This window comes from Oncorhynchus nerka, linkage group LG11 (genome assembly GCF_034236695.1).
Source record: "Oncorhynchus nerka isolate Pitt River linkage group LG11, Oner_Uvic_2.0, whole genome shotgun sequence".
NCBI lineage: Eukaryota > Metazoa > Chordata > Actinopteri > Salmoniformes > Salmonidae > Oncorhynchus > Oncorhynchus nerka.
In genome coordinates this window covers 56,520,364-56,536,986 of record NC_088406.1, presented here as the reverse complement: position 1 = coordinate 56,536,986, position 16,623 = coordinate 56,520,364, and the positions used below count along the sequence as shown (strand labels likewise).

The 16,623-nt window shown below is 41.7% G+C and overlaps 1 protein-coding gene across 2 annotated transcripts in view; it reads right to left on the bottom strand.

Moving 5' to 3' along the window:
• Positions 1 to 16,623, bottom strand: part of col4a4 (collagen, type IV, alpha 4) — a 145,169-nt gene that overhangs the window by 94,254 nt on the left and 34,292 nt on the right. For both annotated transcript variants that reach the window (XM_065024678.1, XM_065024679.1), the window contains 6 exons: positions 8,339 to 8,473; positions 8,019 to 8,063; positions 4,932 to 5,048; positions 4,554 to 4,622; positions 4,119 to 4,154; positions 2,510 to 2,572 (listed from right to left, as the gene is read on the bottom strand). In XM_065024678.1, coding sequence (XP_064880750.1) covers positions 2,510 to 2,572; positions 4,119 to 4,154; positions 4,554 to 4,622; positions 4,932 to 5,048; positions 8,019 to 8,063; positions 8,339 to 8,473 — 465 coding nt within the window. The remainder of the gene's footprint in view (positions 1 to 2,509; positions 2,573 to 4,118; positions 4,155 to 4,553; positions 4,623 to 4,931; positions 5,049 to 8,018; positions 8,064 to 8,338; positions 8,474 to 16,623) is intronic.

The window sequence follows — 16,623 nt, the reverse complement described above, 5'->3', positions numbered from 1 at the left end:
TCACAAAGAGGGAAACTGATGCTACTGAGCCGGATGTCTATTCGTCAGAGGAGAGGCTCCAGGTGGTATCTGATTTTAAGTACCTTGGCATCAAACTTCATTCCAACCTCTCTTTTAAAAAGAAGGGGAAAAAGGTAATTCAAATAACCAAATTCAACCTATCTTATTTCCGATTAATACAAAATTGTTTGACTACAGAGGTAGCTAAACTGTACTTGAAATCTATGATACTCCCCCACTTAACATACTGCTTGACTAGTTGGGCCCAAGCTTGCTGTACAACATTAAAACCCATTCAGACTGTCTACAAACAGGCTCTCAAAGTGCTTGATAAGAAGTCCAATAGCCATCATCACTGTTACATCCTCAGAAAGCATGAGATCCTGAGTTGGAAAAATCTTGTACAATACACTGATGCATGTCTTGTATTCAAGATCCTAAATGGCCTGGCTCCCCCTCCACTCAGTACTTTTGTTAAACAGAAAACCCAAACATATGGCAGCAGATCCACAAGGTCTGCCATGAGAGGTGACTGTATAGTTCCCTTAAGGAAAAGCATCTTTTGTCAATCTGCATTCTCTGTGAGAGCTTCCCATGTTTGGAATACACTGACACCAGACACACATAACTGTACCACCTATCACACTTTCACAAAAAACATGAAGACATGGCTAAAGGCCAATCAGATTTGTGAACATAATCCCTAGTTGTGTTTTGTCGCTTTCCATGTTGTCTGCAGCTTGTGAGGTGTGGAAACACTTTGTTGCTTTTATGTATTTTGTCTTGCGTTTTTTTTTTTTGCTATGTTGCTCTGTCTGCATGTTACATCTTGCTTGTCCTATGTTGCTCTGCGTGTGCTAACTGCTCAATGATTGTCTGTATTGTTATTTTAATTGTTTTTAATAACCTGCCCAGGGACTGTGGTTGAAAATTAGTTGGCTGGCTAAAACTGGCACTATTACTGAAACGTTGATTAATGTGCACTGTCCCTGTAAAAATACAAATAAACTCAACTCAATGGAAGCCTCTCCAATGTAATCCAGGTGGAATCGGGCATTCCCCAGGGCAGCTATCTGGGCCTCTTACTTTTTTCAATCTTCACTAATGAGCAGCCAAGGGCTTTTTAGGTAAAGTCAGTGTGTCTATGTATGTGGATGACTCAACACTATCAGCTACTACAGCGAGTGAATGGCCTGAGGGAACACACTTAAAGTGTTATGAAATGAAATGCCATGTAATATTTAAATTAGTATATAACTGCCTTAAAGTAGCTGGACCCCAGGAAGAGTAGCTGCTACCTTGGCAGCAGCTAATGGGGATCCTTAATAAATACAAATACAAAACTAAATCCTGTAATGAATAATGTGGAAATTCAGCAAGTTGAGGTGACTAAACTGTTTGGAGTAACCCTAGATTGTAAACTGTCGTGGTCAAAACATGTTGATGCAACAGTAGCTAAGATGGGGAGAAGTCTGTTCATAATAAAGATCTGATCTGCCTTCTTAACAACACCATCAACAAGGTAGGTCCTAGAGCCCCTAGTTTTGTCACTCCTGCTCTACTGTCTGGTCGTGTGGTCTCGTGGTCTCATGCCACAAAGAGGGAACAAATTATAATTGGCTCAGAACAGAGCAGCACGGCTGGCTGCCATGCTGCCAGTATGTACACAGAGAACGAACATTAATAACATGCATGTCAATCTCTTATGGTTCAAAGTGGAGGAGAGATTGACTTCATCACTACTTGTTTTTGTAAGAAGTATTGACATGTTGAATGTACTGGGCTGTCTGTTTAAACTACTAGCACACAGCTCGGACACCCATGCATACCTCATAAGACATGCCACCAGAGGTCTCTTCACAATCCCCAAGTCTTGAACAGACTATGGGATGCGCACAGTATAACATAGAGCCATGGCTACATGGAACTCTATTCTACATCAGGTAACTGATGCAAGCAGTAGAACCAGATTTAAAAAACTGATAAAAATACACCTTATGGAACAACAGGGACTGTGAAGAGACACAAACACAGATACAGACACACGCATACGCATACACATGCTAACACACACACACTCTACACACACGTGCACATGCATTTTGTATTATAGATATGAGGTATTAGAGTAGTGGCCTGAGGGCACACACTTAATGTGTTGTCAAACATAATGTAACATTTTAAAATGTACATAAACAGAGTTGGGTAGTTCCTTTCTAAATGTAATCCATTAGAAATATAAATAATACACAGACGCTGAGACGCGATTGTCCGGTGTCCCATTGTGACATAGCTGAAACCACCCTCCCGGAGGACGCACAGCCCAAATTCTCAACCAAAGAGGATCCGGTACGTGTCCTCTATTCATTTGAATATGTTGACAGTTGGAAAAATAGCTTGAGCTGCGCTGAGAATTACAAATGTATGAAAGGCCAATGGTCCAATATTCTAGAACACTGCTGTGCGTACGTATACACGTTTTGGACTATGATAGATGCTTTATACTCACATCTGATCCATCCAAACCAACTGGTCCAGTAGGTCCCCTAGGGCCGCTAATGCCTTGGAAGCCCTGTAAAACAAAGAACCCTGCGTCAAACCCTAAAAAACAACCTGGATACATCCACAACCCACAAAGCATCTGAATGAACACATGGGTAGGGTAAGATTCCATGCTTGAAGTGGAATGAAAAAGGTGGTGTTACTAATTTTCATTTTAGTAACAGCGTTCATACTTTAGTGCAAATATTCTATAAGAGGTGCAGGTACTCAAGCAGGAAGGCAAGGCAAACTCGTTCTCACGATTTCTGGTATATCATCAAATAAATCAATCACAGCGCGTTTTTGGACTCATTCAGAAGTTTTGACTTGACTTAGAAAAATACTCTTGGAAATACTCTTTAATATTGAAAGTACCATTTATATTCATAAACATAAGTTTAAAAGTATGCTGTTGCTGCTTCCTGTTCACAATAACTTTTGATTAAAAGCCCAATGTCAAAACACCATTTTGAGGTGTACAAATCAATGTTCAGAATAGCAGGCGTGACATACACAGCTATAGGGAGGAGTTGAGAGACCTGGCAGTGTAGTGTCAGGACAACAACCTCACCCTCAATGTTAGCAAGAAGAAGGAGCTGATCGTGGACTATAGGAAAAGGAGGGTCGAGCACGTTCCCATTCACATCAACAGTGCTGTAGTGGAGCGGGTCGAGAGTTTAAAGTTCCTTGGTGTCCACATCATTAACAAACCATGGTCCAAACACACCAAGACAGTCGTGAAGAGGGCACGACAATGCCTATTCCCCTTTAGGAGATTGAACAGATTTGGCATGGGTCCTCAAAACGCTCTACAGTTGCACCATCGAGAGCGTCCTGACTGATTGCATCACCACTTTGTATAGCAACTGCTCGGCATGCGACTGCAAGGTGCCACAGAGGGCAGTGCCCTCTGCATATGGCCAGTACTTCACTAGGGCCAAGCTTCCTGCCATACAGGACCTCTATACCAGGCAATGTCAATGGAAGGCCCTAAACATTGTCAAAGACTCCAGTCACCCAAATCATAGACTGTTTTAACTGCTACTGCATGGCAAATGGTACCGGAGCGTCAAGACTAGGTCCAAAAGGCTCCTTAACAGCTTCTACCCCCAAGCCAAAAGACTGCTAAACAGTTAATCACATGGCTACCCGGACTATTTACATTGACCCCCATTTTCACACTGCTACTACTTGCTGTTTATTATCAATGCATAGTCACTTTATCGCGGATGGCTGTTATTTGAGTGATAGTTTGACTCTCAAATCCATGTATTGGTGTGTGGTCGTGGTCAGTATTTTTATAGTATTTTTATATGCCCCGAATTCTCCATGGTCAAAAAGTGAGCTTTTGTAATGGAGTAACACATACTGTCCACATCAAGGAAAGTAGCATAATATAAATTAATTAAATATGGAAAAATAATTAATTATTTTAATTGAGGATGATAGTAAATGAAGCCAACAGCAGCAGAGGCAGGCACATGCTGGTAAGGGGGCCATTTTGAAGTAGTGTATGTTGTGATTTGACAGGCTGTAGGGAACCCATCCAACAACCGTCCAACAACCATCTTACTCACAGGCAGTCCAGTAACCCCAGCACGGCCGACATCACCCTGTCAGAGAAGAAGAGAAGAGAAAAGAAAAAGAGAAGAAGTCTTAACAACAGAACATACATGGCAATGTGAGGAGGCATTGGAGTGGGTGAGGATGGGCAAACGGGTGTACAAAGCTAAGAGGGTATAGGAGTGAGAGTCAGGTCCACAGACAATGACCGTAGGATGATTGATTGTGTGGAAGCATGGTTTTGTTTTGTATGCAGACATGGGTTGGGCACCTAAAAGGTTTATGACAATCAATCCATCCATCCACCCATCATCAATCAATAAATAATAAAATAAGATTAATATTTTGCGTAAGAGATGCAAGCATGTACAGGTGGGAAAGCATGTACAGGTGGACACACAAATGAAAGACACTGTATGGAGGGGTGATGGTTGTGAAAGCCCACTTACAGGTATACCAGGGTACTGGATGAACTGAACGGTAGGGTCCCCTGGCACTCCTTTGATCCCTGAGAAACCCTGCAGTCATCAATAGAAATGTTAACAACACAATACAGTATATTTGAACATGAATGTATTTGTTACTGAGTGGAAACTCACAACCCTACGCAAAATACACAAGAAGCACCACAAATAACACTGATCTAGAGACGTTCTGTACCTTTTGGACTCTGATCTGGATGACTGACCTCTGCTTGCCCTTGAGCTGTTGTTTTTCCTGCCCCCTGTTCCTTCATGTTCTGGGATCTCAAGGAATGCAGAGTGATATAGCCCCTCTCTGTGTCCCCTACACCAGCCACATACCGTACAGTTCTGTGCTGTACTCACCGCTCTCCCATCAGGCCCATCCAGACCATGGATTCCAGGGAAACCAGAGTCCCCTCTGGTCCCGTTACAGCCATCAAGCCCTGGTAGACCAGGAACACCCCCTGGCCCTGGGTGACCCTGGACACACACACACACACACGCACGCACGCACGCACGCACGCACGCACGCACGCACGCACGCACGCACGCACACACACACACACACACACACACACACACACACACACACACACACACACACACACACACACATTAGGCTATTTATGCACTATTGGTCATTCCCACTATCCAGTCCCTTTTCTTTCCGCAGGAAATATAACTTCTTATACCATGGCATTGTTGAATAATAGTTTCTAATGGGCTTGAAGGGCATTCTAGAGCGTGCATTATTTCCCTATAACACACTGTTATATTTGCATGGTAGAATTCAATGGCTATAGTTCTATGCTTGAACTGCTTTTGAAAGCAAAAGTCGAATTGAAAACGTCATTGGCACTGTTGAATTAGATTTTTATAATAGCAAGTTAGGACTGATGGTTAGCTAAACTAGCAAGTCTGTTTGCTTGGTTACCAAGGCAACGACTGTTGCTATAACTTGCTAGCTACTTCAGTGGATGTTAAACACATTTCTACCTGCAAATGAACACATTTCTAGCTGTACATTTGTTAAATTATAGCCATGGTATAAAATATATAATCAACTCGGGGCTCTATGCGTTCTCTGGAAAATAATGCAACTCTGTGGCACGATAGTTTCACTTTGCTAGCGTGTCGTGGAACACACATTCTACATCGTTCATTATTTTCTAGAGAACGCATAGCCCCTCGTTGACTATCCCTTACTTATTTAGTGTAAAATGTGGATTTCAAAAGGCTTTAAATATAAGATTAGGTGTAATTTACCATAAAAACACAAAGATATGGATCAATATGCATTTGGTTTTCAGTGCATGTTGGCATTTTTGCCATGTTCCCTGGTGCTATTCGTCAACTACTATAATAAATATAAACTATAAGACAATAAAATATTTCTTCATTATTTTAAATATATCTCATCAATATTTTATTTCTCATGATTATTATATTTATTATTATTGTATTTATGATGTTCTGTGTGTCCCTGATATCACTTTCCACCCTGTTAGTTTGTAGTAATTCTCCTTTAAGAAAGCAACCCCTTGACATCATGTTCAGGTAGTGTCATCACATTGTTGGTGGGAAAACGGTCATGATGGGATGCTAATGTAAAAGTGAAGTCAAAACTTGCATATTTGAGTCCCATCTGGGATCATTTTAGCATTTCATGACGTTAGTCTGTTTGTCTCACTCATACACTTCCACCCTGTTAGGATAAATTACAGAGAACATTTAGGAAATGTCAAAATGTTAAGATACTTGTCACACCCTGATCTGTTTCACCTGTCACAGGATGAACATTTGGAGGTTTCACACTGTTAGAATTATGCAACTAACATAATAACATTTTTCTGAAAGTCAAACTTGTCCTTTTTATGATATACTTAAGAAATTAAACATAAACAGTACCAGTCAAAAGTTTGGACACATAATCATTCAAGTTTTTTTTTTTTTTTTTTTTACTATTGTATACATTGTAGAATAATAGTGAAGACATCAACACTATGAAATAACATATATGGAATCATGTAGTAACCAAAAAAGTGTTAAACAAATCAAAATATATTTTATTTTTGAGATTCTTCAAAGTAGCCACCCTTTGCCTTGATGTAAGTCGCTCTGGATAAGAGCGTCTGCTAAATGACTTAAATGTAAATGTAAATGACAGCTTTGCACACTCTTGGCATTCTCTCAACCAGCTTCATGAGGTAGTCACCTGGAATGCACTTCAAATAACAGGTGTGCCTTGTTAAAAGATAATTTGTGGAATGTCTTTCCTTCTTAATGCATTTGAGCCAATCAGTTGTGTTGTGAACAGGGGGCGGTGTTATACAGAATATAGTCCTATTTGGTAAAAGACCAAGTCCATATTATGGCAAGAACAGCTCAAATAAGGAAAGAGTAATGACAGTCTATTACTTTAAGACATGAAGGTCAGTCAATTCGAAAATTTCAAGAACTTTTCAAGTGCAGTCGCAAAAACCATCAACGCTATGATGAAACTGTCTCTCATGAGGACCGCCACAGGAAAGGAAGACCCAGAGTTACCTCCGCTGCAGAGGATAAGTTCCTTAGAGTTTCCAGTCTCAGAAATTGCAGCCCAAATAAATGCTTCACAGAGTTCAAGCAACAGACAAATCTCAACATCAACTGTTCAGAGGAGACTGTGTGAATCAGGCCTTCATGGCCGATTTGCTGAAAAAAGGACACCAATAAGAAGATACTTCCTTGGGACAAGAAACACGAGCAATGGACATTAGACCAATCTGTCATTTCGAGGGTTGGGTTCCAACCGTCGTGTCTTTGTGAGACGCAGAGTAGGTGAACGGATGATCTCCGCATGTGTGGTTCCCACCGTGAAGCATAGGTGAGGAGGTGTGATGGTGTGGGGGTGCTTTGCTGGTGACACTGTCTGTGATTTATTTAGAATTCAAGGCAATCTTAACCAGCATGGCTACCACAGCATTCTGCAGCGATACGCCATCCCATCTGGTTTGCGCTTTGTGGGAGTATCATTGAGAGAATGCCAAAAGTGTGCAAAGCTGTCATCAAGGCAAAGGGTGGCTACATTGAAGACTCTAAAATATAAAATATATATTTGATTTGTTTAACACTTTTTTTGCTTACTACATGATTCCATATGTGTTATTTACTTGTTTTGATGTCCTCAATATTATTCTACCATGAAGAAAATAGTAAAAAATAAAGAAAAATCCTTGAATGAGTAGGTGTGTTCAAACTTTTGACTGGTACTGTATACTTTTCCCCAAAAGACATATGAGGTCCAAAAGGCATAGGAATGACATATGAACTGTACTGTGCAGTATTGAGCAGAAAGTAGTTTGCAGTTCTTTAGCTAACCATGGTATTACAATATGTCATGGCAAGGAATTGGTCAACAGGTATACACATACACATGTGCATACATGCTTGCATTCCCCACACACTCACCGGGACACCATCTAGTCCAGGATATCCTGGTACGCCAGCAATACCCTGAAAAAGCAGAAACAGATCAGGAGTCAGAACACACACAGACACACAAGATCTAATATTTATTTCTCTTTAACCACGTCATGATCTCTCTTTTTCTCCTTGTCCCTCTCCATGTCATTATGACACTTAAAACCAGTTGAGAGTTTGTGATTGACAGGGATTCTTTTGGGTACATGATTACAGTACACGTAAGTACAGTACAGCACAAGTGGGACCTGATCAGGTGAAGTGGTCAGGTTAAACTCAGAATCCTAAATATGAGGTATTTAATTTACCACGTCTCCCTTCGGTCCAGATACGCCAGGGAAGCCCTCCTCTCCTCGATATCCCTTCTCTCCAAGAGGCCCCTGGGGGCCCGGGAACCCAGGTGGCCCCTGAGGCCCCTGTCGTCCTAAAACTCCTGGAACACCCTGGACATCACAGTGACACGTTACAAACACTGGGGATCACATGTACAAGGCTACAACATACTGAAAATAACAAATAAATATAAATATCATGAATTAAGCGGGCATATCAGAAAGGTATGCCTGTTCTTCAACATATACACTACATGCCCAAAAGTATGTGGACACTTGCTTGTCGAACATCTCATTCCAAAATCATGGGCATTAATATAGATTTGGTCCCCCCCCTTTGCTGCTATAACAGCCTCCACTCTTCTGGGAAGGCATTACAGTAGATGTTGGAACATTGCTGTGGGGACTTGCTTCCATTCAGCCACAATAGCATCAGTGAGGTCGGGCACTGATGTTGGGGATTTAGGACTGGCTCACAGTCGGAGTTCAATTCATCCCAAAGGTGTTCGAAGGAGTTGAGGTCATGGCTCTATGCAGGCCAATCCAGTTCTTCCACACCGATCTTGACAAAACATTTCTGTATGAACCTCGCTTTGTGCACAGGGGCATTGTCATGCTGAAACAGGAAAGGGCCTTCCCCAAACTGTTGCCACAAAGTTGGAAGCACAGAATTGTCTAGAATGTCATTGAATGCTAAGATTTCCCTTCACTGGAACTAAGAGGCCTAGCCCAAACCATGAAAAACAGCCCTAGATCATTATTCCTCCTCCACCAAACTTTGAAGTTGGCACTATGCATTGGGGCAGGTAGCATTCTCCTGGCACCCACCAAACCCAAATTCGTCCATTGGACTGCCAGGCAGGGAAACATGATTCCTCACTCCAGAAATTTGACAAACTGACTTGTTGGAAAGGTGCCACATTGAAAGTCTCTGAGCTGTTCAGTAATGCCATTCTACTGCCAATGTTTGTCTATGGAGATTGCATTGCTGTGTGCTCGATTTTATACACCTGTCAGTAACGGGTGTGACTGAAATAGCCAAATCTACTAATTTGAAGGGGTGTCCACATACTTTTGTATATATAGTGTATATATATCTGAACTGAATATTCCACAACATTGTGCCCTGTGTCACGTTTAGTAGGCACCAAACAGAAGAAAACTGACTGAAACAGGGAGTGATTGCCTGGACTTGTCCAATAAGAATCACTCATTTTAGTTTTCAGCTGCAAAACATATAACAAACTTTTTCTGCTGTCTGCCCTGACGAACATTGTCCAACTGAACGTGGTCAAAATGAACATGTGTAGATGAGAACTTGGTACTTTTGGTTTAGTAGATAGAATGTCTTTATCAGCCCCTACTGAGTAAATGATATACACTGAATATAAATATAAACGCAACATGTAAAGGGTCGGTCCCATGTTTCATGAGCTGAAATAAAAGTTCCCAGTAATCTTCCATACGCAGAAAAAGCTTATTTCTCTCAAATTTTGCCAAGATATTCCATCCACCTGACAGTTGTGGCATATCAAGAAGCTGATTAAACAGCATGATCATTACACAGGTGCACTTTGTGCTTGAGACAATAAAAGGTGCCGTTTTGTCACACAACACAATGCCACAGATGTCTCAAGTTTTGAGGGAACGTGCAATTGGCATGCAGATTGCAGAAATGTCTCCCAGAGCTGTTGACAGAGAATTTAATGTTAGTCTATCTACCATAAACTGCCTCCAACATTGTTTTAGAGAATTTGGCAGTACGTCCAACTGGCCTCACAACAGAAGACCACGTGTATGGCATCATGTGGGCGAGCTGTTTACTGATGTCAACGTTGTGAAGAGCCCCCAATGATGGCAGTTAGGTTATGGTATGGGCAGGCATAAGCAACGGACAACAAACACAACTGCATTTTATCGATAGCAATTTGAATGCACAGAGATACCGTGACGAGATCCTGAGGCCCATTGACATGCTATTTATCATAATTGAAAGGCCGCATGTCGCAAATGTTCTGTACACAATTCCTGGAAGCTGAACATTTCCAAGTTCTTCCATGGTTTACATACTCACCAGACATGTCACCCATTGAGCATGTTTGGAATGCTCTGAATCGACGTCTACGACAGCGTGTTCCAGTTGCTGCCAATATCCATCAACTTCACACATCCATTGAAGAGGAGTGGGACATCATTCCACATAGCCGCAATCAACAGACTAATCAACTCCAAGTAAAGGAGATGTGTTGCGCTGCATGAGGCAAATGGTGGTCACACCAGATACTGACTGGTTTTCTGATCCACGCCCCTACCTTTTTTTTAATGGTATCTGTGACCAACAGATGCATATCTGTATTCCAAGTCATATGAAATCCATAGATTAGGGCCTAATGAATTTATTTAAATTGACTGATTTCCTTATATGAACTGTAACTCAGTAAAATCTTTGAAATTGTTGCATGTTGCGTTTATATTTTTGTTCAGTACATAGAAGAGTACTAAGAGGTAGTCTAGGAATATTTGCTTTCTTCTCTTTGCTAATCTCTTGTGGACAGACAACATAAACAGAAGCATCTGACCAAATTACACAAGATTTTAGTTCTGGGAAAACCGAGATTATCTCTTTGCAGATAACCAAACCTGGTAAAATCCGACTGCCACAACATACAGTATGGGTTATTTCTGTGTCCATTTCATTGACTGATTGGTGGTGGCAGTAATCTCTTTAAGTGATAATGTCCGAGAAGCCGGTGTTTGGAGGATACATTTACACGGGTGTTGTTAGGCCCGAGACGAAGTCGGGTTACCAACAAATTAAAATAATGACTGACATATTTTCATTAAAAACGTTTTTATTTTGATGAATTTATTCATACTATTTCATCCTTTCACAAGATATAGTCCCTACACAAATCTAGGGTTGCTAAACAAGCCGGCTGGTTGTTTGTTCTATCGATTCGGCTCCTAAAGACGCAACCCAGTTGTTCAATATTTTTGTTCTGTATCTATGGACCTGATCCAGTCGTTCATTCTAAATGTCCCATTGCTATACTGGCAACTTTCTTATCCCTGGCTTGCTAGATAGACAACTACGGATAACTTACAGTCACGTCAAAAAGTGCAGCAAGAATAACAGCAAAGTAGATGCATTTGCATTTGTTCAAGCTGTTTTCTAGTGAAATTTATTTGGACATATCCGTAACAATGAGCTAATGAGGCGGGATTTCGCCTGGCACAGAAATTGTGCTCTCTCGTTAGGCCACTGTTGTTCAGAGGAGCTAGCCAACAACACAGCCAACAACAACACTTCAAACTGAAGCTGGAAAGACCGGAAGCCAGACGGAAGCCAGACGGAAGCCACCCCTCAGTAAAAGGAACATAACAACCCGCTTGGAGTTTGCCAAAAGGCACCTAAATGACTCACAGACCATGAGAAACAAGATTCTCAGGTCTAATACAACCAAGATTGAACTCTTTGGCCTGAATGCCAGGTGCCACATCTGGAGCAGTTGCGTAAAGTACTCAAGTAAAAATACTTCAAACACCGAAAAGCACTCATTACATTTTGAATGCTTTGCAGGACAGGAAAATTGCCAAATTCATGCAATTATCAAGAGAACATCCATGGTCATCCCTATTGCCTCTGATCTGGCGGACTCACTAAACACAAATGCTTTGTTTGTAAATTATGTAAGAGTGTGCCCCTGGCGATCTGTAAATAAAAAAACATGAAAATGGTGTCGTCTGGTTTGCTTAATATAAGGAATTTGAAATGATTTACACTTTTACACTTTTTCAATACTTAAGTATATTTTAGCAGTTACATTTACTTTTGATACTTAAGTATATATAAAACCACATACTTTTAGACTTCTACTCAAGTAGTATTTTACTGGGTGACTTTCACTTTTACTTGAGTAATTTTCTATTAAGGTATCTTTACTTTTACTCAAGTATGACAATTGGGTACTTTTTCCACCACTGGTCTGGAGGAAACATGCACCATTCCTACGGTGAAGCATGGTGGGGGCAGAATCATGCTGTGGGGATATTTTTCAGCAGCAGGGACTGGGAGACTAGTCAGGAATGAGGGAAATATGAATGGGGCAAAGTACAGATATCCTTGATGTAAACCTGCTCCAGAGAGCTCAGGACCGAAGGTTCACCTTCCAACAGGACAACGACCCTAAGCACACAGCCAAGATAATGCAGGAGTGGCTTTGGGACAAGTCTCTGAATGTCCTTGATCGGCCCAGCCAGAGACCGGACTTGAACCCAATCAAACATCTCTAGAGAGCCCTGAAAATAACTGTGCAGCAACGCTCCCCATCCAACCTGACAGAGCTTGAGAGGATCTGCAGAGAAGAATGTGAGAAACTCCAAAAATACAGGTGTGCCAAACTTGCAGCATCAAAAAGAGTCTGAATACTGATGTAAATGTGATATTTCATTTTTTAAATTAAAAATAAATAAATTAGCAAACATTTCTATAAACAAGTTTTTTCTTCGTCATTATGGGTTATTGTGTGTAGATTGATGAGGAAAAAGACCATTTGATCTATTTTAGAATAAGGCTGTACCGGAACGAATTGTGAAAAGAGGTCTGAATACTTTCCGAAGGCACTGTATGTATATCCATAAAAATGATGGAAAAATGATAAAAACCGATTCATGATTTCGACTAGCTGAGAAACGCTGCCTACCTGTCTCTCTCGTCCCGTCTCGAATTTCAATATTGGAAGAATGTTGCAAATGTTGGAGAGACAGACAGCAGGACGTTGTTCTATTTTTATGGGTCTAGGTCTATACCAGGGAGGCACAGCTCTGACTTAGTTTATACTGTAGCAGGCTGTTCCCACACACACAATCTAGCCAGTGTCAACCAATACCCCAGTGGATAGAGTCACACAGTGTGAGTGTAAAAGTGTGTGTTTTGCTTGAATAGAACTGTAACGTTTATGCTAGTGAGTTAATGTGTCTGTATTCTAAAGTGTATGCCGGGGAACATGTACTCTATGCGTATGTGTGGGTGTCTACTTATGTGTGCGTCTTTGTCTTAGTGTAAGTGTGTGCAGCACTAGGGAATAGAGCCGGTGTTGACTGGCGTGTTCAGAGTGGATGTGACAGAAGCTCAGTGCTGAACACTCTACGTGCCCCTGTCTTTCTCCCAGCTCGCAAGCCTGTGAAAATCACTAAGACCCCTGATTCCCATTGAGTTTGTGTCACAGCAGCCATTGTGTGAGCCCGGCCATGGACGGCCTAGTACAGCAAATTAGAGTCGCGCCCAGCTGTCTAAATACAACTCAGCTAGTCGCTCCTACAGCCTCTCACCAGGCCTCCGCAAGCAAGGCCTGGACCAGGCCAGTACACTCACCACCAGTACAAGTAACGGTTCCAACTCCAACATTTAACCAACTCAGATACAACAAGTTTGTAGCTCCTACAGCCTGTTACCAGGCCTTGACCAGTACACCCATCAGCAGAACATGTAGTGGTTCCAACTCCAACGTTTAACCAACTCGTACATAATTTCAAAGAAGCGTTTACCTGCATTTACCACACAAATCATACATAAAATACAGGTGTGTTAGCTAGAGTGTGTTTTGTCGCAATTGTAAGATTTTTTTGAGGTGTCGAGAGGTCAGACATGTAGTTATTGTGGAAATCGAGGAGAGAGGTCAAAGTCAGTATGTGTGTGTGTGTGAGGACTGATCACCCTTTCTGGACTTTTTTAAATATCAACATTTCTGGTTGGAGTGTCAGCACACCACTACTCACACTTTTCATGATGCCAACAGGGTCATGTTCATTTGGCACCAAATGGGGAAAAAACACACTGAAAGAGGGAGGGGCTACCTGGACTTAACAAACGGTAATTTTCATTGTTTGTTGGGTGGGTATCTATAAGGGTAGTGGAGGGAGGGGAGCAGGAGAGCAGGTATCTGACTAGTGGCTATTCAGGGTCTGAATACTTGTGTAAATGTGATATTTCAGTTTATTTATTATTATATATTTGCAAACATTTCTTAAAAACCTGTTTTTGCTATGTCATTATGGGGTATTGTGTATAGATTGATGAGGATTTTTTTTGTCCAATCCATTTTAGAATAAGGCTGTAAGATAACAAAAAATGTGGAAAAAGTTAATGGTTCTGAATACTTTCCAAATGCACTGTATATTCTGTATTCATTAGTAGCTGTGTGCTAGCGCCAGGGGCTATGCTGTAATGTAAGTCTGTAATCATTACTAATTTATGACTGAGCTCTTCATCCTTCCACATTCTAGGGATGTCTCCAGTCCCCTCTCACCAGTCGCTCCCCCTGCCACTATAGACTGATTAAAGAGGAGGCCTTCTGAATGGGCACTTCATCAATGAACAGGTGTGTGTGTGTATGTGTGAGTACATGTGTATGCATTTGTGTGTATTCTCTTTACATGTCTGTGCATGCATGCATGTGTGCGTGTGTGTCTTGTCTATCTTGGCTCACAAAGCATATTTGAGCACCTGTGCACACTCACTTTACTGCACGGCTCACTGTTATTGTGCTCTTCTGCTTTACAAGGAAGCAGTAAATGTGTCACTTTTCTGTTAAAGGATATCATTGGGAATCTGGCTGCCTTTGTGGCATCTGTGCCCTTACACTGACACATTCCAGAATACACAAAACAGCCTGGCCATCTAGCTAAACCTCTCTGACTCTCATTGACAAGCATGACTTACATTTTGTGAGCAGATGTGAAGATGGAATATTGCTGTAATGTGTTGTGGCGGGATAAACAGTATTTACAACATAGGCCTGCGATGGCAACACACCTGAATGGGAGAGAGCGTAATAAGGCTCATCAAGCTGGCACACAATTAGGTCAGTGTGTCGACATCTCAGCAGGGTGGGTATAGGGTGGGGTGTGTATGGGTTTGTATGTGTGTGCATCTGTACTGAGTACATGCATGTGCACGCACACACACGTGTTTCTCTAATTTAATTTCACCTTTATTTAAACAGGTAGGCCAGATGAGAAAAAGTTCTCATTTACTGTAACCTGGTCAAGATAGAGCAAAGCAGTGCGACACAAATAACACAGAGTTACACAAGGGATAAACAAACGTACAGTCAATAACACAATAGAAAAGTCTATATACAGTGTGTGCAAATGTAGTAAGATTAAGGAGGTAAGGCAATAAATAGGCCATTGTGGTGAAATAATTACAATTTAGCAATTAAACACTGGAGTAATAGATGTACAGAAGATGAATGTGCAACTAGAGATACTGGGGTGCAAAGGAGCAAAAAAAATAATAACAGTATGGGCATGAGGTAGTTGAGTGGGCTACTTACAGATGGGCTATGTACAGGTGCAATGATCGGAAAGCTGCACAGATAGCTGATGCTTAGATTTTTGCAATTCGTTCCAGTCATTGGCAGCAGAGAACTGGAAAGAAAGGCGGCCAACGGAAGTGTTGGCTTTGGGGATGACCAGTGAAATATACCTGCTGGAGCGCATGCTACGGGTGGGTGTTGCTATGGGGACCAGTGAGCTGAGATAAGGCGAGGCTTTACCTAGCAAAGACTTATAGATGACCTGGAGCCAGTGGGTTTGGCAATGAAAATGAAGTGAGGGCCAGCCAAAGAGAGCACACAGGTCCCAGAGGTGGGTAGTATATGGGGCTTTGGTGACAAAACGGATGGCACTGTGATAGACTACATCCAATTTGCTGAGTAGAGTGTTGGAGGCTATTTTGTAAATGATATCGTCGAAGTCAAGGATCGTTAGGATAGTCAGTTTTACAAGGGTGTGTTTAGCAGCATGAGTGAAGGAGGCTTTGTTGCGAAATAGGAAGCCAATTCTAGATTTAATTTTGGATTGGAGATGCTTAATGTGAGTCTGGAAGGAGAGTTTGCAGTCTAACCAGACACCTAGGAATTTGTAGTTGTCCACATATTCTAAGTCAGAACCGTCCAGAGGAGTTATGCTAGTCGGGTGGGCGGGAGCGGGCAACAATTGGTTGAAGAGCATGCATTTAGTTTTACTTGCATTTAAGAGCAGTTGGAGGCCATGGAAGGAGTGTTGTATGGCATTGAAACTCGTCTGGGGGTTTGTTAACACAGTGTCTAAAGATGGGCCAGAAGAATACAGAATGGTGTTGTCTGCGTAGAGATGAATCAGAGAATCACCAGCAGCAAGAGCGACATCCATTGATGTATACTGAGAAAAAAGTGGAGAATTGAACCCTGTGGCACCCCCACAGAGACTGCCAGAGG